This window comes from Pan troglodytes, chromosome 3, assembly GCF_028858775.2.
Source record: "Pan troglodytes isolate AG18354 chromosome 3, NHGRI_mPanTro3-v2.0_pri, whole genome shotgun sequence".
Lineage (NCBI taxonomy): Eukaryota > Metazoa > Chordata > Mammalia > Primates > Hominidae > Pan > Pan troglodytes.
This window is the reverse complement of record NC_072401.2, coordinates 82,713,034-82,736,619: the sequence shown is the minus strand read 5'-3', so window position 1 is coordinate 82,736,619 and position 23,586 is coordinate 82,713,034. Positions and strand designations below refer to the sequence as shown.

General features: G+C 35.8%; 1 protein-coding gene across 32 annotated transcripts in view; it reads right to left on the bottom strand.

Moving 5' to 3' along the window:
* Positions 1-1,385: 1,385 nt before the first annotated feature.
* Positions 1,386-23,586, bottom strand: part of FRYL (FRY like transcription coactivator) — a 280,599-nt gene continuing 258,398 nt past the window's right edge. For 20 of the 32 annotated variants that reach the window (XM_063808895.1, XM_063808899.1, XM_054683156.2 and 17 more), the window contains 9 exons: positions 18,745-18,992; positions 16,198-16,405; positions 14,557-14,706; positions 13,781-13,879; positions 9,344-9,412; positions 6,636-6,653; positions 5,433-5,543; positions 3,842-4,032; positions 1,386-3,497 (listed from right to left, as the gene is read on the bottom strand). In XM_063808895.1, the coding sequence (XP_063664965.1) occupies positions 3,239-3,497; positions 3,842-4,032; positions 5,433-5,543; positions 6,636-6,653; positions 9,344-9,412; positions 13,781-13,879; positions 14,557-14,706; positions 16,198-16,405; positions 18,745-18,992 (1,353 nt within the window). In that variant the 3' untranslated portion in view covers positions 1,386-3,238. Of the gene's footprint in view, positions 3,498-3,841; positions 4,033-5,432; positions 5,544-6,635; positions 6,654-9,343; positions 9,413-11,019; positions 11,203-13,780; positions 13,880-14,556; positions 14,707-16,197; positions 16,438-18,744; positions 18,993-23,586 lie in introns of those variants that run through there. The other 12 variants (XM_063808907.1, XM_063808906.1, XM_063808908.1 and 9 more) reach the window with 6 other exon arrangements.

The window sequence follows — 23,586 nt, the reverse complement described above, 5'->3', positions numbered from 1 at the left end:
ACCTGTAGATAAGGAGACTCACGGGGACCTGATAAAGTGGTGGCAAGGCTAAAGAGAAATGACAAGAACTGGTGTGGGTAAAGGCGATGTGTTTTTTACCGGTTCGAACATGTTCCTGTTGATTTGGCTGGAGGTAGGTACAGGGGTAGGAAACCTATTATTTGTACTGTGGCATGCAAGTGATACATAATGATGTGATCAATAGTATTTGCTCAATGAATGAGTGAATTACATAAATGTACCTACATTGAGTCCTAAGAAAGAAATTTTCACTGGCTATTAATATGGTTACATTGTTCTTTAATATTGCTCGCCATTAATTTTCCTAACATAGCAGCTAACCCTATTTTTCAGTTGAGGAAAGTGAGGATCAGACTGTTTTACCTAGGGTGGGTGGGCATGCAGATATTCAAAGTGGCACAAAAACATGCCATTCAGGTTATGATTACATTCAAGCAATGAAAAGGCACTGCCAAACTCTATGTGTACAATCCAAAAACTAAAAGATGTGAATAGATTTTAAGTTGAGAGAGGTTAGAAGGAAACACTCCAAGATGTCTCTGGGTATCAAGAGAAGTAACTGTAGTTTTCTTCATATTTCCTTTATTTTCTAAAGGAACCATGGATCACTTTGAAAAATTAGGGAAAAAATGCTATAAAATACCAACAAATGGATTTTCATACTGTCTTTCTCCTTTTGTTTAGGTTATCCTGGTGTTTTATGTGAGCAGTATTCACTCACAGGCCTGGATGAGGAACCTTACTCTGCCCTTGAGTCTTTTCCAAGAAAGCATGTAATGATTTCCTAAATTTAAGGGAGGTTATGTGTTTTGCCACACCCTCTATTTTACATCACTAAAAGTAGAAAATATATTTTAAAATAAGAAATCCTGTGGTTTTGTTTTAGAAGCAGCATGAAGAAACTGCCGGATTGCTGCTTTTGCTGTTGTCTTATAAGCGTACTATTTAAAAATGATAAATTTAGTGGGCAAAAGAAAAAGGCTGTATGTAGCAAAAACTGGGCTCCAAATGGAACTAAATCAGGTAATAAATTAAGCATTGGAATATATTTGTTAATAAATGCTAACTTGGGATTCAGAGGCTGAGGAGCAGAGAAGTGTAGGTTGGAGGAAAATGCTGTTGCAGAAGGCCATCCTAATGAATTTGTTTGCATCTTGCTTGCTGCAGGTATATTCATTTTTATTATATTAATAGACTTAGTTACATATAAATAAACACAAAAAGCAAATATCAACTGAAAGGTTTGGTTGGGTAGTCAACTAGTTTTGTTCTTTTCTAAGGCAATTCAAGAAGGTAACATTTGAAAGGTTTCTAAATGATGCACACTGTAATCATTCATTCTTTGTTAAAATACAACACAAACCAACAGCTACAATGCTTTTTATTTTTAACAAAAAGGATGTAAGGAGGGTGAGAAAAACAGAGGACAGTAAGATAGGATGTAAAGTGTGATGTATCTCTGGACGCCATCCCTCTCTGCCTGCCCCACACCCAAAAGTTTTAAATAATTTAAAGGATACCACTTACAGTACCAGAACACCATCAAAATAATTGTCTTTATCAGGGTCAAAAAATACAGTGATTATGAATGAGCCGTGACCAGTTACGAAATTTTACTGGAAATGTAACTAACTGTGGTCAGCAGTCCAATGGTGTGCACAGTGCCTTCAATTAATGCACTTGAGCATACGTAATTACATTTCTGGCAGGGTCCACACCCCCCAAGAAAAGGTAAAGCTAAGCATTTCATTTCTACATTCTAAACTCTGGAATCACAGAGCCCAGTTTAAAAGAAAAGTCACAGTGGATAAGAGATGTATATAAAAAATACAAGGTGTTTCTTTCAAATCAGGAGTTGTGGGACTACATTCTTTTTTTTTTTTTTTCTTTCTTTTCTTACAAAATGCGATTTTAGAAAAGGATAGAGACTCCAGTTCATGTTATACTACAGACTTAGACAGTGAATAAGTATATTGCATGTTTTGGTAGTCAGTCTTCGGGCTTCCTTTCATTTCCCCTAGCCCCAGGTTTCTTTAGGGTAAAGCATGTGAGTCCTGAATAAAGATACAAAAATGCATTTGCAGCTCTTTTCTTGAATTCTGCAGACTTCAAAGCCTGCAAGTCATATATTCCATCATCAATGACCACAATTTTTCTTTAGCTTTGTACACCTATTCTTGTATAACAGTGCATGGCACAAATGTACAAGAAAATAACTGGTTTTAGTCTCTACAGTTTCTATATGGAGTAAAATAAGTTAAAACTTTTCTAATGAGAATAGCTGACAGGCAGCATACATCTTTATTTTACATTTTAAAGTCTCTGCAGGCATCTACTTTGGTTAGTTATCAACAATCGTAACATAAGCACTGATCAGAGAACTGAGCAGCATTCCAATAACGTTAACAGATATATTATTTCTTTTTGAAATACTGGGAAAGCCCAGTTTTAAAATATTATTAAAATGTTCTAACATTTACATACTATGAAGAGTTAGATCTAATAAAATAACATTTCTTCAAAAATAATCTTGCAGTGCTCTTTTAGGCATGCTCTGAGACGTTATCACCAAACATCCATACCTTGAAAATATGACTATCACATATCCATACATCCCAACTCACACACACGTAATTCCTTATACAGACCAAAAAACAAAAAAACCCAAACCCTTATCCCACATACTGAAAAATCAATGGTTTTTGCAAACGAGTCTTGATGCGTATAGCTGACTGCATGTTCATGTGGATGGATGATTAAGCATCAATTGCAGGTTAGGTTTTCAACTGCTAGAAATCCAAGCAGCTTTGCAGGTCTTCAGCTAAAATGAAACAGCCTTGATTTCAGCCTCATTTCACCTGCTTTTGGTTGTTTCAGTATTGGAGGCCATTATTGCAAACATTCTTGGAATTCTTTTCTTTCCCCAGAAAGTAATGTATTTGTAGGCATCACTTTTAGCCCTTTTCTTTTCACGTAGGTTAAGTAATTAAAAAATTCCTTCTTCATACAGTTATTGTGGGAGATATTGGCAGCTGTTAAAATATCAGATGTTTTTTTCTTTCAGATCTTTGTTTTTGATACAGTTTGACATTAGTTACACTAAAAAGTAGATGCTGCCAGAAAGTTATCAGTGAATGCAAGGGTCCATAAAAGGTGCTTGGTTAATATTCTTCATCATCTTCAGTTTAGTTTCTTTCCTAAAGGCCTGAAGTGTCTCTCAGAATCCAGTGCTCACCATATTTCCCATTGGTTTGGCCTGTGCTAGAAGTTGGTATGATTGCACCATGCGTAGAGACTCTCTTATTTCTAGATTAAGTTCCATCAGTTTGTAGTTGGCTTCTGACATGTCCAGGTTAGAGCCTATAACTGCAAAGCTTCCTGTCTGGCCCAGCGTCTGATGATGGAAATATATATGTAACAGTGTCTGTACAGGGTCATCTTCACAACTGCCAAAGATATCACTGGGCCAGAGAGATCTGAAAATACACAATAGTTTTTCAGTTCTGAGACTTAGGCAATAGTTAAGACTAACTCAATTTAAGTTAAATACCTATAACAACAACATTTCCTTGTGAATAACATGATCTGTTTTAATATTTGAGCAAATATTAGTCAAAGTACCACCTGAATTCACTTTCAAAGTACCATCTGAAAGTGAAATCTAAAATTGGTATCATTTCAGTGGCAACCGTTAAAAATACTCATGTTTTTCTTTCACAAAGACATGATATGGAAACAGCAAATTGAAAATGAAAACCTAGTATTACTAAACTTCCTGTCTAATTTAAAGGCATCACCTTTAAATCCCGTCACGTTTTACCTGAAAGCTTTGACTTGTGCTACAGCTGATATAAATTCCTTATTTTTCAAAGTTTCAATTAAAGAATGAATGGCAGTTTCTATAGTAGTTTGTGCAGCTTTGGAAATGTCAATTTCTTCGTTTTCGGAAGCGGACTCAGCTTCTTTGAGGATACTTTCCAGTTGGGCAAGTTCCTCTGACATGTTGATGACCTAAAACAAATACATCTTTAAGGATCTATTCGTATGTTTGGTAACAAAAACATTTAGTTGGCTACAAGAATATACCTGATGGCAGTAGCACTGTTGCTCTTAAAGATTATTTTTAAATGTTTGTCTTGGAAGAAAGGGCAGTTAATATTTCAAGTACTCCATTCTGTAGGAGCAAATAAATTCCACCAAATAGTAGTCTTGAAATTAAATGTTCTTGATAAAGCAACAAGTTGTAATAAATGTCTATATTGGTTTTAATATTACTACATTTTGGATAGTAAAAGTACATTTACTGTTATGGGGGATCATGAAAACTATACAACAGTAAAGTCTTTAGATTTTAAAAGATTATTTACCCCAGGGTATTTTTATATAAAAAATAAATATATATATATTTCTTTTTACAGATTTAATGACTAAGAAATTAAATCATTTCCCCAGTGATAGTTTTATTACCAGCAGATGACTAGGGGGGGAAAAGACTAAAGTTAGCATCTTTGAGGCTATGTATTGATTTTCAACATTCAAAGTGTTCTTTAACATGTTTTTTCTTGTGTGCACTAATAAAACTGTAACAATGTGGGCTGGGCACGGTGGCTTATGCCTGTAATCCCAGCACTTTGGCAGGCCAATGCAGTGGGTCACCTGAGGTCAGGAGTTTGAGACCAGCCTGGCCAACATGGTCAAACCCCGTCTCTACTAAAAATACAAAAAAGTTAGCTGGGTGTGGTGGTGCACACTGGTAGTCCCAGCTGCTTGGGAGGCTGAGGCAGGAGAATTGCTTGAACCCAGGAGGTGGAAGTTGCAGTGAGTTGAGATCATGCCATTGCACCGCAGCCTGGGCAAAAGAAGGAGACTCTGCCTCAAAAAAAAAAAAAAAAAAAGCTATAGAAATACGAATAACATGTTGAGGGAGGGGGGTTGATGATACAGTTTTATGTCTTTATTGAACTGATGTGCTTTGTTTAACTATTTTGATTTTCTGAGACAGGGTCTTGCTCTGTCACCTATGCTGGAGTGCAGTGCTGCAATCACAGCTCACTACAGCTTCTAACTCCTGGGCTCAAGTCATCATCCCAGCTCAGACTTTCGAGTAACTAGGACTATAGGTATGTGCCACCATCCCTGGCTTTTACTTGACTTTTGATTATAGATGATCTGTTTCTACTATGGAAACCTTTAAGGTCTTGAACCTTTTACAACTGCTGGATATCTGCTGTCTTATTTACTCATAGGTCCTGACATAGCACATCATTAAAAAACAAATTATTCCTTAACTGAAAAGAAAAAAGACTCACTATAAGTGACTTTTGACTTAAGCTATTTTAACAAGTAATAGATGTATATTTTAAAATTTTTTTAGAATCAGTTACTGATGCCTAATACAACTGAATATTTACCTCTGCTTCATTTTTTATCGTATTTACTTGGTTGATAAGTTTACAGTAGGCCTGGAACAGAAGCAGCAATTGAAAATGCAATTTGTATAATCTTCGGCAGAGCTCCAATTCCTAGAAATAAATAACATTACATTAAATTTAGGTGTTATTTTCTAGACAGCATATTTCCAATGGAAATTTATAGTTAAAATTGTCTTGTCGTTTATTTTTCTGCAGTAAGGAAGTTAATATGGTATGAAGCTGATGAAAGGCAGGTGAAATATGCTTTAAAGACTAAGATTAAAATAAAAACAAATATCACTGCTGGTTACATAATTCAGTTTTAATGTTAAGCACATTTTCACATTCTACAAATAGACTGTTTCAGCAGGCAATTAATAGGATACTTTAAAAAGGATTCATTAGAATTTAAAACTTTAAATTCATAATTAAAATAATCAACAAATGCAAAGACTTTTGCCCTCATTGAGATGTAGATCTCACTGCATTTATCAACAAATGCTTGATAAAGCAAAGTGAAACCGGATAACCTCTTACCTAAAAAGTAAGAAAAGCTGTCTTTTAAAGTGAGGTCATTTTTCTAAAGAAAACCACTTGGTAATCTCATTGAAATGAAACTATGAAATTAACAACGTGGGCCGAGCATGGTGGCTCACGCCTGTAATCCTAGCGCTTTGGGAGGCCGAGGTGGGCAGATCACTTGAGCTCAGGAGTTTGAAACCAGCCTGGCCAATGTGGTGAAACCACGTCTCTACTAAAAATACAAAAAATAATTAGCTGGGCATGGTGGTGGGTGTATGTAATCCCAGCTACTGCGGAAGCCGAGGCAGGAGAATCGCTTGAACCTGGGAGGCAGAGGTTGCAGTGAGCCGAGATCATGCCACTGCCCTCCAGCCTGGGCAACAGAGCAAGACTCCATCTCAAAAAAAAAAAAAAAGTTGTGCACTTTGATTTTTTAAATTAAGAAATTTAAGAGGAGATATGTTTAAGAAAAAGGTGACTGCTAATTTTATGTATTTTAACATCTCACTATTTTAAAAGAACCAACATTTCATGGATTAGGGCTTTGCAAAACTGAAGCACATACTACTTGTAAAGTAGTCTATGAGAAAACATTGCTGGGTCACAAATGGACAAATGGCAGATGAAAACCAGTTTGTCTGGCAAGGGTGAGTAGTCTATAAATCAAGACAGGTCACTTACTGCTAGTATTTCCATTTGCTAAGCAAGAAGGTGATCAGGTCACAAAAAATACAAAGGAAGAAAAAGACCAAGAATTAGTGTAAGAAATCATTTTAACTAGGGTCACAGATGTTCCAGGTAAACTGAAGAACATATATTTATACCCCAAAGAAAATTATACAAAGTTATTTCCAGAATAAAACTTTTTAGACATTTACTGCAATGATTCAGGGTGTTTTTAAACACTTTGCCAAATAATAAATTACATTTAGGCTATGACTTATTTCTGTGTAAAAGCTACAATGAATAAAACTGAACTATTGTGATCTTGGTAAATTTGGCTATCCAGGTTTAAAAAAAAAAAAACCAAAACCCAACTGTAATAAAACTTCCATTTGTAAACTGGAAAACTTATGATTAGAAAATAATAAACAAATTAATTACTGTTACTTCTCAGAAAAGAGGCTTATAATCGTACATAATAAATACTTATCCATCACCATCAAAAGATTATCTCCAGGGTGGCTCATTCCAGGCTTCCTATCCTTTACTGTCTAATTAGGTCCTACTTTGCCATAACTGGTGCTGAGCCACAGGGTGGAATATCAAAAGCAGATGCATGTTCTAAATTGCATTCCAAATATACTTCAGTAAGTTTCAGCAACTTAACCCGACTAGGTTTGAATCAACATAATGTATGTAAAACACAGAGTAAAAATTTATGAACCATCTTAAAAACTATATGAAAACATGTACAGCAACTTGGATCTGGTCTCTTACGAGGAGAATGACTTCTAACTAAAACAACAATTGTTACACTGTAAATGTATCTTCTAAAAGTCATTCTTAAGCCTGCTTTTCTAAATAGTTTCCTGTGAAGGACTGTTTTTCATAAAGTTTATTCCTATCAATTTAGAAGGGATTTGCTAAATAAGCAAAGGTGAACTTTAGCTCCATGCTGCTTACCATAAATTATGTGGATGCTCATCCAATAAACATCAGTTGAGCACAATCCAAGGTCAACCATATTCCATATCTAAATTTCTGAGGGTTTAGTTCATACAGTTTATTTCATATGGAAATTAACAATTTGAATTTTAAATACCTTTCCTCACTTCTATTAGCACAAATAAAGTAGAACTGATTCTACAAGCATATATGTATAGCCTCTACTTTGGGATGTAATGGAACATAAACTGCTGATAAAGTTTATGATCGTAATTATAGGAAATAACACAAATGTAATGAATTTTACAGCTCTGAATTACCAGCAATTACTCTAAATATGCTAACAGTGCAGTTTTTGTGGATGAGTGTGTGTGTGTATATATATATATGCACATTTTAAAGTATATTAAAATTTGCACATTCTTTTATTCATCTAACAAATATTTGACTGCTTATTATGCAAAAGACAAGACTGGTACACAAGGACAGATCAAATTGCATAAAAAGGGTCTTCCACCCTCAAAACAGTTGAATATGAAAGGTGAGCTGAAATATAAATGAAAGTGTTAAACGTTCAGTTTCCACTTAGTAGAAAACCTCAAGCTATGTTAACTGACTTGATCTTAAGATGGATATAATTTTCTTCAAGGTAGAGGGGATATAAAAAAAATCACTTAATATAAACACCTAGTTTTTGTAGGAAAAAAGGTTACATTACTTGCCGAAGTGATGCAGTTAAACAGTGGCAAAGACAGAATTAGAACCAAAGGATTCTGGTCTAGGGTTAATTCCTTATCTTCATTTCTTTACATAGATGACTTAGCAGTTTCTTTTTAACATTAGTGCAGGATTTGGAGTCAGCCTGCCTAGGTTTCAGTCTTGGTTTCACTATTTGCTGATTTTAGATAAATTAGCTTCTCTGAACCTCAGTTTCCTCATCTTCAAAACCAGGATAATTAGAGCAACTACTTGCCTGAGTTGTAAGGATAAAGAAACTATAGAGGCTGGCAAATAGTTAACACTTAGCGAGTATACTATTATTTTCTCAACACTGCAGTTTTTGCAGAACTTCAACTTTTTACTATAATAGTATAACCTAATAATAGTTTAACCTTTACAGACACTAGAAATCTGTAATAATATAACCAAAGGTAGAATATAAAAGACTGGAATTCTGATGTCAAATGGAAATAAATTTCAGTTGATGAATGTATTTTCCCCTGTGAAGCTGCACTTCCATTGGAATAATTTGTAGGCCCTAACTTATCCTCACTTACTACAATGTATGTGTTTATGTATGTGCACCTTTCTAAGAAAATATAATGCTGTTGTTTTCACTGAGCCTTATATTAAAGAAAAACATTATAATTTATCCAATTCTAATTTTACCTTTAACATGGATATATTATATCACATTATTCTTAGGTTTGCTTTCTTGACCAATTTATCTAACAGAATAGCAGAATACTAACATGGGACAAATTTTTCTTTAAGAGGCACATGCAACTAAAAGCCGACCTGGACTGTCCAGATATCCATCAAGCTTATCTACTGAATGTTATTAAGCTTCAGTCACAAGCTGGTCGTTCATTTTTATTAAAGTGAATTTTTCATTATGAAACCAGTATTTCATTGAGCTTTTACAAAGATTGTTTTGATAACCAAAATGAAAAGTTTTACAAATATTCTTTATTTTTAGAAATAATCAAATAAGGATATTTGAACACATGCATTGTTTTACCTGATACAGAAAATGTATGTTGCAAAAACAAGAAACTTACTTGTGCATCTGTGTTTATCCTATACATGTCTTCTTTGGCACCAAATGTCCTCTTACAATCATCTAGCCACTAAAAATAAGTAACAGTAACGTTTAATATGCACAGTAAAATGGGTAGTGTAACAGCCTGTCCATATACAACACCAAACTTAAAGTTAACTTGAAGTTCTAGGATTGGTTGTAGACCTAGACTTTTATCTCCATTCAAGCCAAATCATTTATATGGAACTAACAAAAGCAGGGATAGCATTAATGTAACAAGAGGCACACACTTGTGACAGCTATACTAACAAAACCCATTCCATTCTAGGGACCTGTGATGTTCCATTTCAGTAAAGGATATTCTTCATTTTGCAGGTTTTATGAAAATCTTTACAACCTATGCCTGACCTTTGTGTAACGTAAGACGGGGAAAGGAAAGATGTGCTTCCCCTCTGATCAATTTAATAAAGACAACTTAGAATTAAGTAGGTCTGTTTGCTTATGAGAAGTGTAATTCTCAGAAGACTAGTGTCAGTTTTAAATTTGTGAACCGGCAATCAAGATCCATTTTAAGTCTTGTTTTTCTTTTCTTTCTTTTTGGACAGTAATGAATGACAAACATGTTATTTATTTCCAAACAATACTGGATGTAGAAGCCAAATGTGGTTTTTCCTTCTCTGGGGGTATTCCTAATGTTGATATAAAAGTACAGGCTGGGTGTGGTGGCTCCTGCCTGTAATCCCAGAGCTTTGGGAGGCTGAGCGGGGAGGACTGCTTGAGGGCAGGAGTTCAAGACCATCCTGGGCAACATAGGGAGACCCTGTCTCTAAAAAAATAAAATAAAAAAAAGGAATACTTCAAAAATAAAGTACATTTTCTTCAGCAAAATATAAATAAAACAATAGCACCGTGGTATGGTAGAAAAGAAAGAACGCTGGACTCACAGAATTTCCAAGCTGAAGTAAAAGCTAAGTGCATTCCAGGTAAGCTCCTAGCTTTGGACAGTTTGATATTATCAGTTGTTTTGACTTCTAAGTTCTTTTTCTTAAAAACAATACAACTTATATATATATATATATGAAATCATTAGGACTTTGAGAAACTCAGACTAGCTGCATTAAGCAGCTACTCTGAAAGTATTTTAGTATTCGACATTTAACATTCTCTATTGTAGCTTATGTTGTACCCACAAAGAATTAAAATTAGACATTTCAGTTATTTCAAAAATGATCTCTTTGACCTTATTTTCCTTTTATTCCAGTCTCTCAGATTTCACCGGCCCTTAGGCTATTTGCTTGACAGCATCTCTGAAGAAAAACATGTTAAGCTTTTCTAGTGAGATACAGCTGATGGCAGCCATTGTCAAAAGCTATCAGTGGATTTCTTTGTATCAGCAAAATGCAGTTGACATCTAACATGGAACCTGTGCATTAATCTTTATTCATACAAAATGTTAAAATATTTATACACTTAATTATGCCTTATCTATCTTGTCCAGTTTGTCCAAGTATACTAATTTGAAAATAATTTCAGTTGATTATTTAATGGCTTATTTTTATACTGTGTACCTAATGATACAGCCTTTTGGGGGGCACTATTCAAAATAATTATTGCTGATTTTTATTCTGTTAAAAGACAAACCCCAACCATATAGTCCTGTGGCTGCACACTGGCCTGAGAGATACAGGTCCACACCTTTCCAGCCAGAGCATACAAGACACGGTAGTTTGTGCTCAGAACACCCTCCAGTTCACATCTAATCAGTCTTCCTGTCACGGCATTTTCTTTATTCAAGGTTCAAATGAAGGTTAAAATTTTTAACTGTCGAGGTTCTACTTCTGGGTGTGATGGAGTAGCCTGTATAAAAGAAGACCAATCCTGCAAGGACAATGATGGAAGCTGAATCCTATCGGCCAAAACTCACTCAAACAGTTAGAGAAAAGTACCGGAGTGAGCCCAATACCCACCCCAGTGCTTACTCTACTCTAGGTGTATTCATATTCACGTCCCTGCGCATAGAGGCTGAACAGAAAGCAGTGGCCTAGAGTTTATGCCCTACAGTTTCACTGGGCTGGGAAAACAGTTTTCAAAGATAGATAGATAGATAGATAGATAGATGATAGATAGATTAGATAGATCATGAGATATTGAGGGCCAATATCCTGGAGAAAAGAGAACTGCAGAGAAGTGACCCCAATAGTCTCTGTGCAGTCTCGCCTTAGAACACTTGCTGGTCCTGTTTATTATCTGCAGGGGGAGAGGCTACAAAACCACACAGCAGCCCCTGGGAGACTGAGAAGGTCGGCAGAGACCGCTGGTCTCTCATTGCTGGGGAGAGAAAAATAATTCAATTCACCTGTGAGCCTTAGCAGTCTTGAATAATAATAAAAAGAATGTATAACTCAAAAACGAATGGGAAAATTAAATAGGGCAGACAGTAAATATTTTAGGCTTTGCAAAACATATAGTCTTTGTAACTATTTAATTGTTACAGTGCAAACATAGCCATGGACAATATGTAAGTAAACCAGATAGCTGTTTTCTACTAATTTTATTTACAAAAATAGGCAGTGGGCCAGATATAACTTGACAGCTGTAGTTTGCTAACCTGTGTTCAAGAAGTTTGTAAGCATTATTAGTTGTTTGAATATCCATATAAATTTTAGAATCAGCTTGTCAATTTCCATTAATATACCATCTGAGATTTTGAATGAGACTGCATTAAACCTATAGACCATTTTGGGGGAAAATGACATCTTTACCATATTGAGTCTTCTAATTGATAAACATGGTATATAGTCCTCCATTTAGGTGGTCTTTCATTTTTCTCAATATTTGCAGTTTTCTGTATAGAGGTACAGCATATCTTTAGACAGATTTATTTGTAGGTATTTGATATTTTCCTATTATAAATGGTATCTATTGCTTTAAAACCAACCACCCTAAAACTTAATGGCTTCAAACAACCAAAATGAATCTATGTGCTGGCTGGGAGTTTCTTCTGGTCTTGCCTAGGGTCACTCATGAGTCTATAGTCATTGATGGCTTGATTGGGGAAGCGGCAGGGTTGAAGTTCCAAGTTGGCTTCACTCATATGTCTTGCACACTGACTGTCAATGGAACGCCTCTGTTCTCCCCTACATGGCCTCATCTTCCAGCAGGCTAGAGGTCAAATAGTTTCCCAGAGTTTATCCCAGTTTGCACTCCGACCAGTATGATGGCAAAAGCAGACACCACAAAAGACCACTTCAGGACTAGTCTTGGAAGTTACACAGCGTTGCTTCTGAACTTGATTGGTTAGAGCAAATCACAAGGCCATCCCAAATTTAAGAGATGGTGAAATGGACTCTGTCTCTTCATGGGAAGAACAGCAAAGTCACATTGCAAAGGGGTGTGGCGACAGAGAAGCATGATTCATTGGGACCAGTATTTTAACAATCTACCTTTGCTTCTAGTAGGCAATGATTTCTGAAGATAGAAAAACCATAACCATGATGGAAAAGGCTGATAACCTGGACTTATTAAAATTAAAAACTTCTGTTCATCAAAAAATGCTACTAAGATAGCAAAACTGCTAGCTACAGAGAAGGAATAATCTTCGCAATACATACATCCAAAAAGGGCTTGCATTTAGGATAAAGAGCCCCTACAAATCAGTAAGAAAAACCCAATCGATTTACAAAAATGAGCAATGTACTTGAAGCCACAATTCACAAAATATCTTAAATGAAGAGATCCATTTGAAAAGGGGCTCAAATATTAGTCATCAGGGAAATGCAAAATAGTACCATGAGATACCACCACACACTTCATTTTTCATAGGTCTATACATGTCACAGATATTTACTACTTATTAATGAAAGACCCATCTAGAAAAATAATTGCCTACTGTATGCAGTTTGTGTGAAAGAGAGAAATTATTTTTTGTTCTTCTGTCCCTCCCAATTGAAAATGTGCTGGATTTACTCTTAGGGAAGGAACAGAGCTACTCTGTTTTCAATGCCAGATTGGACTTGAAGAAGCCTTTCTTAGGAGGTAATTGTCTAATTCACTACATGCTTTTTTCTCCCACTGCTTGCCCATGTACATGTACACATCATGGGAAAAAGATTACAGCTTTGTCAGAGGTTGTGGATTTCCTAGACCACAATTCTCTAATGCACTGAGAAATACTGCTTCAATTTCCCCGCTTGGAATGTTGACAGCAGTGACACAGTCTCCACAGAGAAGCTTTTTACAAAGCTATGGTTTTCCATTGTGCTGTTAGAGGACTGATTTTTAAAAGCCAAAGGTAGGAATTTGCTGGATAGAGAGCTCAAAGAACCTGCTGCTCTCAGGAAAACCCTGAGGCAGGTGCTGAGAGGTCTTCTTTTCTGTCTGGGCTATTCTGCTGCCAGGATTACCCTTCCAGTGTCAAGAGCAAACCACTTTTCGCACATGGTAAAAAGAGACTGACCTGCTCAGCGGCTTCTCTTTTCACATTGTATGTATCCAGGTGTTCTTGCAACTCCAAAACACCAAACTTGAGTGTTTCCAGCAAACCACATGACATCAGCTGTCAAATCAGAAGTATTGATCCAGGTTACCATTTCTGATTGAAATCATGAGACTCACAAAATCATGAGACTTTTCAGTCATGGAATACCTGTTAGTTGGTTTTTGGATATTCTCTTAACTCTACTCTGTCCCATACTTAGAGCTGAGCTCTCACTGGAACAGAGTAGGAGTGCAGTGGGACTTGAGGAGGGTCAGGAAGGACATCCTCAAGTGTTTTCAAAGACGTCATGCCAGACCAGTACATACCTCAAAGGTATCAACCTTGAAGCTTTTTAAACCTTAGTTCTTTAAATATCTTAATATATAATCTAGAAGTGTGCTTAGAAATAAATCAGGAAATGAACCAGGAGGCCTGGGTATTTCACGGGTGGAAGTTTAGGCATCTCCTACCCATTTTTATTTAAGAATATAAAAATTACCCATCTCTAGAGCATGACTTTTTAGTTTTCCCATCTAGGACTCTGTAGAGGGTAAGGGCAGGAAGGAATCAGAATCAGAAATAGTCACAAGTTGCTGCACCTAATATACTAGAATTGTAGTTTGCCAAATATTTATAATCATGTTGAAAATACGAACCTTTATACCATAAAATTCAGAATTACTTAGAAAAAAAGACTTACTGAATGATGCCATTCCAATGTAGTCTTTATAATAAACCTGCATGTAAAAACTTACTGTTTCAGCATCCACAAAGACTGTTGGGCATTCTGAACACAGCATCATCACTTCCAAGGAACTTTTAAATTTGGTACCAATGCGTTGCAGACTATCACCAAGAAAGCTGACTGCCTCATTAGTTATTTCTCCAAACTTTCTTTGAATTGTCTATGGAGAAAAGCAGAAGAAAGAGTTTAGTGTTTCATAAGAAGGCCTTTTTTCACCTTTAAGTAAAGAAGCATAATAGGGTAGACTTTTATTTTAAAATTATAATGATATATAGAACTTTAATCATTGATCTATAAATCCATATTTTTAGGTATTTCCTTAGAAAACATTAATTTCTAAAAAGAAACAAAAATTTACAAAATAGTATTACTGAAAAAATGATATATGCCGTTCATCTCCCTATTCCTGAGATTTTTTTCATCAGGGGGCAGACAGATGGATGCATGCTGTACATTCTTAGCAATGAAAGTCCTCACCTGTCTTGAGGAAGTTGTTCATCAAAAGTTATTACCTGAAAGAAACTTTCAGTAAATGTAGTTTACTATTCTTGGCTATGGGCTGCCATCTGGCTTAACTTTAGGTAAAGTCATAAAAATGTATTAAGAGTAATATCTTCTCAGAGTCCAAGAATATTCATTTCCATAAAACAGACAGTGCCTGACTCATAGTAAGTCAATCAATTAGACTATATTATCAGTAGTATAATTATTATATCAATGGTTAAAGTATACCTACTTATATATGTGTTGCACTGTTAGGTGGCATTATGATTAAAATAAAAAGCATAAATCCACACTTTCAGCCATCATGAAACTTACAACATCAATAAGAATATGAGTAGAAAAACCAAGTAGTGATGCAATAAGTACAGAATTAAATAAGCGCTCCCATTAATGAGCACTAAAGAACTTCCAGGATGAGAAAGACTGGAGGTTGGAGTGGTTGGGAAGGCTTCGGTAAGAAAATGCATTTAGCTGAGTCTTCCAAGATGGGCAAAATTTGGGAGGAGAAAAGGGAGGAAAGGTGGTAGATAGTTCAGAGGATAATAACTTAAATGGTGGCATTTTTCTGTGCCTTAGTTTCCCTCTCCACTGAGTGCTGAAAATCAAATCTACATTCCATAGTTGTGGTGTCAGAACACTTACTGTAAAGCCCTTTAGCACAATGCCTAGCAAGTAGTGGGTACTCAATAAATTTTAGCTTGTATTATCTTTATTATTGGGGAGGAAGCAACCTTAACAGCTAAAAATTTTAAGGTCCTCACAAAGTCAATGGACACTTTTAGTCCATTACTTTAAGCCTTGATTATAAACTGATTTATGATATATTAACTGTAAGCTCCCTGAAGGCAGAGCCTTTATTTCTTTGGTATCCTGATGGTGCCTAAGCATACTGCAGAAAACATATCAGACGTTGTTTTGAAGTTTTATTCTAATTGCCTTAGGGGAGAAATCTCTACCAGTCATTGTGTAATGTACCAGCAGTACCACAATGTCACAGTGTCAATGTAAGTAATACCATTAGCTTAGAAAAAAAAAATTTGTTAAAACTGGTAGGAATATTAAAATCGGAGATGCTGATTTTAGAAGAAAAACTGTAACTTGATTAGGTAACTATAATATGAATTCAGAAACCCTGAACCTCACTGACCTGAAACAGCCTAGAAAACACATGAAAAGTAAACACTGCAGAGGACCCGTCGGTGTCAGACAGCATCTGATTGACGTGGCAGCGCCAGGCTTCCTCTTCATCATCATATGCCACGGGCTGAAAGGCGGCTATGATGGCAGAAAGAAATGGTGACGGCAGAGGCGACGTCTGTACTTCTGGAAAACCATCTTGCTCTTCTTCATCTTGACTATTAACACAGATATCATAAATATCATAACACTATCTCAGAAAAAAAGAATAGGCTCAATCACGTAAGACAGCTTAAGTCATTTGACAGGTTATTTTTATTCATCATACACACTGATTTAGAAAATGTACAACAACCTAAATCTTGTAAGAAAGTGTGAATAAGTGAATTCCTGTTCTTTCTAGTTAGCATTTTTAGAATCAGAACTCTAATTTCAAGCAACTACCTTAAAATAACCCAAGTCCTATAATATGCCACCACTATGGATTCATTTTAGTAACTTCTATGAATAATACCGATTAGAATGCTTTCATTTTCAATGGTCAATTTTGGAGGCTTTTATTTGAACAGCCTCACATTGGTGATAATAATATTCTTAAAGTTTTGATCATGGTCATTTGTGTTAAGGGCTATGTTAGGGGCCTCATATGGATAATTTCATTCAGTCTTCACAACTATATGAGGATTAGGTTCTATTATTATCTTGATTTTAAAGCTGAAATAAAAAGTTCAGTAAGGTTAAATAATATGTCTAGTTACTGGGTAAGAAATGACAGAGCCAGAATTTGAACCCAGGACTACGGGTCCAAATGCTATTAGCCAGGAAACACATGGCTAGCTCAGCTATTTCATAAGCATATACTATGTTCCTAGCAATATGGCCGATAATAGATTTGACTCCAAAGAAACATAAGACCTCGCCATTTCCTTCAAATAATTTATAATCCCTAAAGTCAGATTATACAAACAAAAATGAACAATGGAAAAAGATGAAGATGTATTTGGGTTGGACATTCTACAACTCTCGGCCATAAAAATGAAGAAATATTGAGTCTGACACTTCATAAAAAAGAAATGTGTTATTCAGGGTCTTAAAATTGCATGTTTCGCATTACAAGCTAGTTCTATAAGGCTTTACAGAAATTTTGGAGCAATGCATATGGTCTTCCATATGCATTGGAATGCATGGAGGGACCTGAGTAAAGACTGGAGAAAACAATCAAAACAATCGAAATAAAGCAGACATCTGAAGTGAAAACAAATGAGACCTCAAAAAGGTTAATTTTAAAACTGTCACTGTGGTGATGATTTTAACACATATACCATAAGCTAGGGTAGATAACCTGTACACTTAGTAGGAATGCTCCATTCTATTTCAGCTGCAGTACTTGGCCAAAGTCAACTGTTTGGCTTCAGCCTTTTAGAAAGCCAAATAGCTGAATAACATCGTTTCTGGCATCCCTGAACTTGTGCATGATTAATGATTGAGTGGTTGCATGGGCTACTGCCATATTCAAATCAGTAATATGAAAAAGGTGTATCACTAAGATTTATTGTTAATATCTGATTATATCTTTTCAAATATAGGTAAGTATTCTTGATATGTTGATGGTAAAAAAAAATCTCCAATGTGTTGTATATGTTAAAACTCTATTATCACATGAAGTATAAAGGTGTAATTTTTATTGTAAAAGTAAAATTCTGAAATACTCGATAATAATTAAATATTAATTTTATATAAAAACAGTTATCCAGGAGCTCCAAATTGTTGAATGGGGAAATAGATACACTCACAGAGTGCATGAAGTTAGATAGCTTTATAAAAAACATAATATTGAACCACAAATATTTGTGAAATTTAAACAGTGGATATTCTATTATAATTCTAAGTGTTAAAGAATTATTTGGTTTAAGAGTTTCGTAACAGCCACCAAAATTTCCCCTAAAAGCTATATATAATATATGATTATTATGATTATTATTCAAGTTAGTCCTTGAGTAAAGAAAAAGTTCCACTTGAGAATTCTTCATACTTTCTGGTAATAAATTTTTAATGTATGGAGCATAAACATTTAAAAGGAGCAATCTAGCATCTAAGAAATAATTGCTTTGCCTATTATAGAAATAAAACTTTAAAAATATGACCACTGATCATGAAACTGTAAAAACAATTTTTTGGAATATATTTTAGATTCAAATTGTGGTATCACGGAAGTTCATTCCAATATTGATTTTAACATTTGGCCATTTGGCATCTGCCAAAATAGATATTTGGTGTGCTTCTAAATGTGGAATACCACTTACTATGCTTTGAAAATAGCCTAATTGTTTTTCTTTATGGGAATGTCCATAATCGAAGAAATATCCCATTAGAGTCAGGCATTTTATTTTTAAAAACGAAGATAGTATGATTCTAGACTAAAACACACAAAGTATGATTACAGACTGAAACACACAAAGAAATGAAAGTAAGTAAACTGGAATAGAGGGGCACTCTTTGGAAGGAATAGGGGAGAGATTATCCCCTCACTACAGTGTTTATGATACTGTATTCTCACCTAGACAGTCCGGAGAAATCCGCTTCTTCTTCTTCACATCTTTCATCTAGCTCTTTCAGAGCTAAGGTAACATCCTCTTCACAGATTGACTCGGGGTAGCTTTCAGGAGCTAGAGGCTCTGGCATTTCAGTTTCTTCTAAATCAAGAATTCCTTGACACACAAGAGAATCCTGCTGTTCTTGAATTATATAGGATCCTTCATCTTCAAAGGTTGTAACATGTTCCTCCTTTAATACTGAAGTTGTATCCTACAAAACAATCATATTTTTAGTGAACTATAAACACATAAAAAAAGAATTTTACAACACAATAAATAAGTATTGCCATCCACCTAAGTCTGTTTTATTAAGTGGTGTTCATTTATACAGTCTGTCACCCAGGCTGGAGTGGAGTGCAATGGCGTGATCTTGGCTCACTGCAATCTCCGCCTCTCAGGTTCAAGCGATTCTCCTGCCTCAGCCTCCCAAATACTTAGGACTACAGGCACATGCCACCATGCCCAGCTAATTTTTTTTTTGTATTTTTTAGTAGAGATGGGGTTTCACCATGTTAGCCAGGATGGTCTCGATCTCTTGACCTTGTGATCTGCCCGCCTTGGCCTCCCAAAGTGCTGGGATTACAGGTGTGAGCCACTGCACCCGGACACTTTTATAGTTTTTGAATCAGTTATAAATTATTTTTAATGGTCATAGGTTTAAAATATTTTGAAATTAAAATATATCACCTATTATCATATAGAAACATTGAGGACTTTTTTTCTCTTCAGTAACAGGATTTAGGTGTTTACTTGGAAATATGTGCTTTGGTAAAATATCTTCTCTCATATATGTTCTAACTCTACACAAGTAAAACTTTGTATTATTAGTATAAATCGTCTCCTGTTTGAAATGTCATTGCTTTCATTACAGTGGAACACAGTATATTCTGGATATAAGTAGGAGAGATGACTCAAAATAGTTAACCCACTCGTCCTGTGGGGCTGCCACACAGCAGGAGTAGGTACTGACCAATCAGAAGGATGCTGAACCTAGACAACTAGGCTGGCCTTACTACAAAACCTCATTTTGGCTTTGAGTATTGATAAAGCTTCATCACTTAGCTACAGTTCAGAAGACATTAGGACACTTTAGATAATTATACTTTTGAAAATTAAACTATCACAAGCTCATTATCAAAAAAGACTATATTCTCCTCATTTGAAGTAAACAATAATGAAAATACATGTTATAAAGCATACTAGTGGTGTGCCCTTTCTATCCACTGTAATGTTACTGAAACAATGTTGCTATGTGATAGACAAGTGGTAGAGGCTCAAGAGATATTGGTTGAATGAGCTGCTACTATCAAAAAAGGAAAACACTTTCAAAGCATATATGATGATGGTATCAACACTAGTTTTTAGTTTATTGGTTTAATCAATTTGAAAATAAGTACTAATGGTCATAGTTCTAGGAATAAAGATCAGCTTCTTTTGAGTATTTGGACCTAAGTTACTTCTCAGCTGTAGAGTAGCTCCTTATCTGTTTTTCATGGATAAAAATAGAATTTTCCTTCCAAAATAAGAAAAGTAAGAGAAAGTCAGAGCCTATAACCCTAGACTAGCCCAGGCCTTATTCATATGTAAAACTCATCTATAAAATGAAGGATTTTGACTAGATTCTGGGCTGAGTGCTCTGGTATAAATAATTCCTAACTGCAAATAGTTTATAATCTAGTCTAACAGGTTAGGCTAGTAAGTGAATGACAATAACATATACCAGAGTATGGTAAATGTACAGTAAATACTATCAGCAACATACAAATGGGTGCTGGTACTCAATGATGGGAAAGCTCTCATCTAGTTCAGGCAACTGAGGTGAGTCTCCTTGGAGGAAACAGCATGTTTTGACAAACATGAGGTAGGGATGATATTGCAGGGAAAGTGATTAGAAGATATCAAAGGCACAGAAATAACACCATGAAAACATGAAGTGTATAAGAGAACACTGCTCTGGATTTAGTTAAGCAGGGAAAGCAGCAAACTCTGAGTCTTTACTTTAGCATTAAATATAATATAGTAGGATTATTTCTTAATTCTTCCACCAGTTTATATTCAATATACTCTAAGGTTTCCGGATGAATTTTCTAAAAAAAATTTGGTCATTATTTGGAAAGATAATCTATGTGACAGTACTAGAGACATTTCTACACCTAGAATATTTATTGGCATGAATTTTTCCTTCTACATCAACATGAACATACTATGTTATCTCAACCCAAACTTAGTTCAATGCCCTCACTTTTCATTAGTTCACACCTGCAGTGGATTGTCATTTTTTCTTGAATAATAATTTCAAGATGATATTTTATCTGTAGTTAGTATTATATAACATACAATGAAATTTTCTAGTAATGCCTACATATCACGAAGAAAGTGCTTTTGGGGCTGATAGAATGGATTCCATTGTTTATATGTAGATTATGAGAATCAAATTTTCTTGTAATTCACCTTATTAGACAATGACACATGCACATATGCTTTGTTACAAAGATTTCTTTCCTATAAGGAATAATTTGTCATCCATGAGGTGGATTCCAAGCTATCATAAATAATAAAAGAAACCCTCTGTGAGTAAATACAAGTGAAGAACTTAATCCCCTCTTGAGATCAGAGTGTAACGTGTGTATATTACAGAGAAGAAAGGGACACTCAGCTCTAAAGTTTGTCATGACAGAAGATGCTTTAGCCTACTCCATTTTATCTTTCCAATATTAACATGATTTAAGGGAAGAAATTCGAATAAACATTTTTAGGAGTGGATTTATTCCTTTAATTCACAAAACATTTCACCCATCAAAATTAATTATATTCTTTGTCTTAAGAAGTTGCTTTAAAAATAATTATGGTTTTATTTCAATATCTTGGTGCTTTTCTACTTTTCCTTTTGGTACAAGAGGCAATTTTGGGTCATTTGACACTATTTGGCAAAACAGAGAAAAACAAATTAGGCCAATATATCCAACAGATATAAGGCTGTCATGTTCCCTGTGGATAGCCATTCTTTTGGTGACAGTTTTAATATCAGTAGAACTGTTTCTAAATGAAATACCATGCTTTCAAAATATCCCTTTCATTCTCATCCACTGGTGTTACGGTGTATGGTGTGATCTATGGTGTGATCCAAACTAGGCACTGTAGTTTGGCTTAATAACTAATAAACCTCCCAACAACTGAAAGGAATATAGTCTACTTAAAACCCACCTCTAAATTCCATCAGTTCTCTCCTGTAAACATTTCTCATGTTTGTGCCCTTAGTCAGGCCCTGCTAAATTCTTGCTAATATTCTTCCAGCTTAGCTCGTTCATCTCCTCCAATCTACCCTCAAAGCCTCTGCCTTAGAGACTTCACTACCAACAATGAGGCTGCAAACCTTCTGTGATTATCCCTAACTGCAAGCTCTATGTGTCAGGGACTAGAACCTACTTTCCATTTTCGACAAAAAAGGCCAAAGTTTTAAAAAATAATCAGATCATGTTCTTCTTCAATGGTTACCTGCTGTGTGGCCTGTGACACATGTCATGACAGTGCCTTGGCCCACCCCTCTCCTTCTTGTTCACTGTGTTCCAGGCTCACTGGCCAGTTTTCTGTACTTCAGATATATCAGGGCCTTTTAAACTGCTGCTTCTTCTGCCTGGAACCTTCTCCCTCCAAATCTTCAAGGGGTGGGCTGGTTCTTGTCATTTAGGTTTCACCTTAAATGCTACCCCTAACTTTCTCCTTCACTCGAGTCCACATTACTGTTAGACTTTCTTAGTATGATGAATAAGATGAGACATATTATTTACATTTTGTTTTACCTGCTTATTATCTGTCTCTTCTACTAGAATGAAGCTCCATAAAACCAAAAGCCTTTGTCTGTGTCACAGTTGCCACGGGCCCCGTGCCTAGCCTAGTGCCTAGCACGAGGTAGCGCCTCAGTAGATACTGGTCACATAAATGAATGCTCACATGCCATGTGGTTCCATCTTGGTATCTGGTACAGTGCTTGTTACTTAATAGGTATCTCTTGAAAGGATAAAAATTCGAATGTCTTTCTGTTATCTCAAGACAAAGTCTTAAGTCTTTAGTGTGGCACATAGGACTTCTCCTGTCTATTATCTCAAGATAAAGTCTAAGTCTGTAGTGTGGCATACAGGACTTCTCCTGTCTTGGATCCCATTCATTGCTCCTATTGCTCTTCCTCTTCCTCCTCCCATTTTACTCTCTGGAAATACTCAATTTCCTGCTTTTAGCTAGACACATCATGCTATTTCACACTGCCATCCCTTTCTACATTGTGTCCCTCTGCCTGGAATGTCCCAGTTACCATGAAACCTGTCCTTTCTTACCATCACTCCCCGTGCACAGCTGATCACTTTCCTCTCAGTTTTCATAAAGCCTTGAACCTATTATTGAATTTTCCATACTGAAATGTAATTTCTTTTTTTTTTTTTTAATTTTTTATTTTTGAGATGGAGTCTCACTCTGTTGCCAGGCTGGACTGCAGTGGTGCGATCTCGGCTCCCTGTAACCTCCGCTTCCCACATTCAGGTGATTCTCCTGCCTCAGCCTCCCGAGTAGATGGGACTACAGGTGCACGCCACCAGGCCCAGCTAATTTTTGTATTTTTAGTAGAGATGGGGTTTCACCATGTTCGCCAGGATGGTCTCAATCTCTCTCTCGCTCTTTTTTTTTCTTTGGGACAGAGTCTCGCACTGTTGCCAGGCTAGAGTGCAATGGTGACATCTCAGCTCACTGCAACCTCCGCCTCCCGGGTTCAAGTGATTCTCCTGCCTCAGCCTTCCGAGTAGCTGGGACTACAC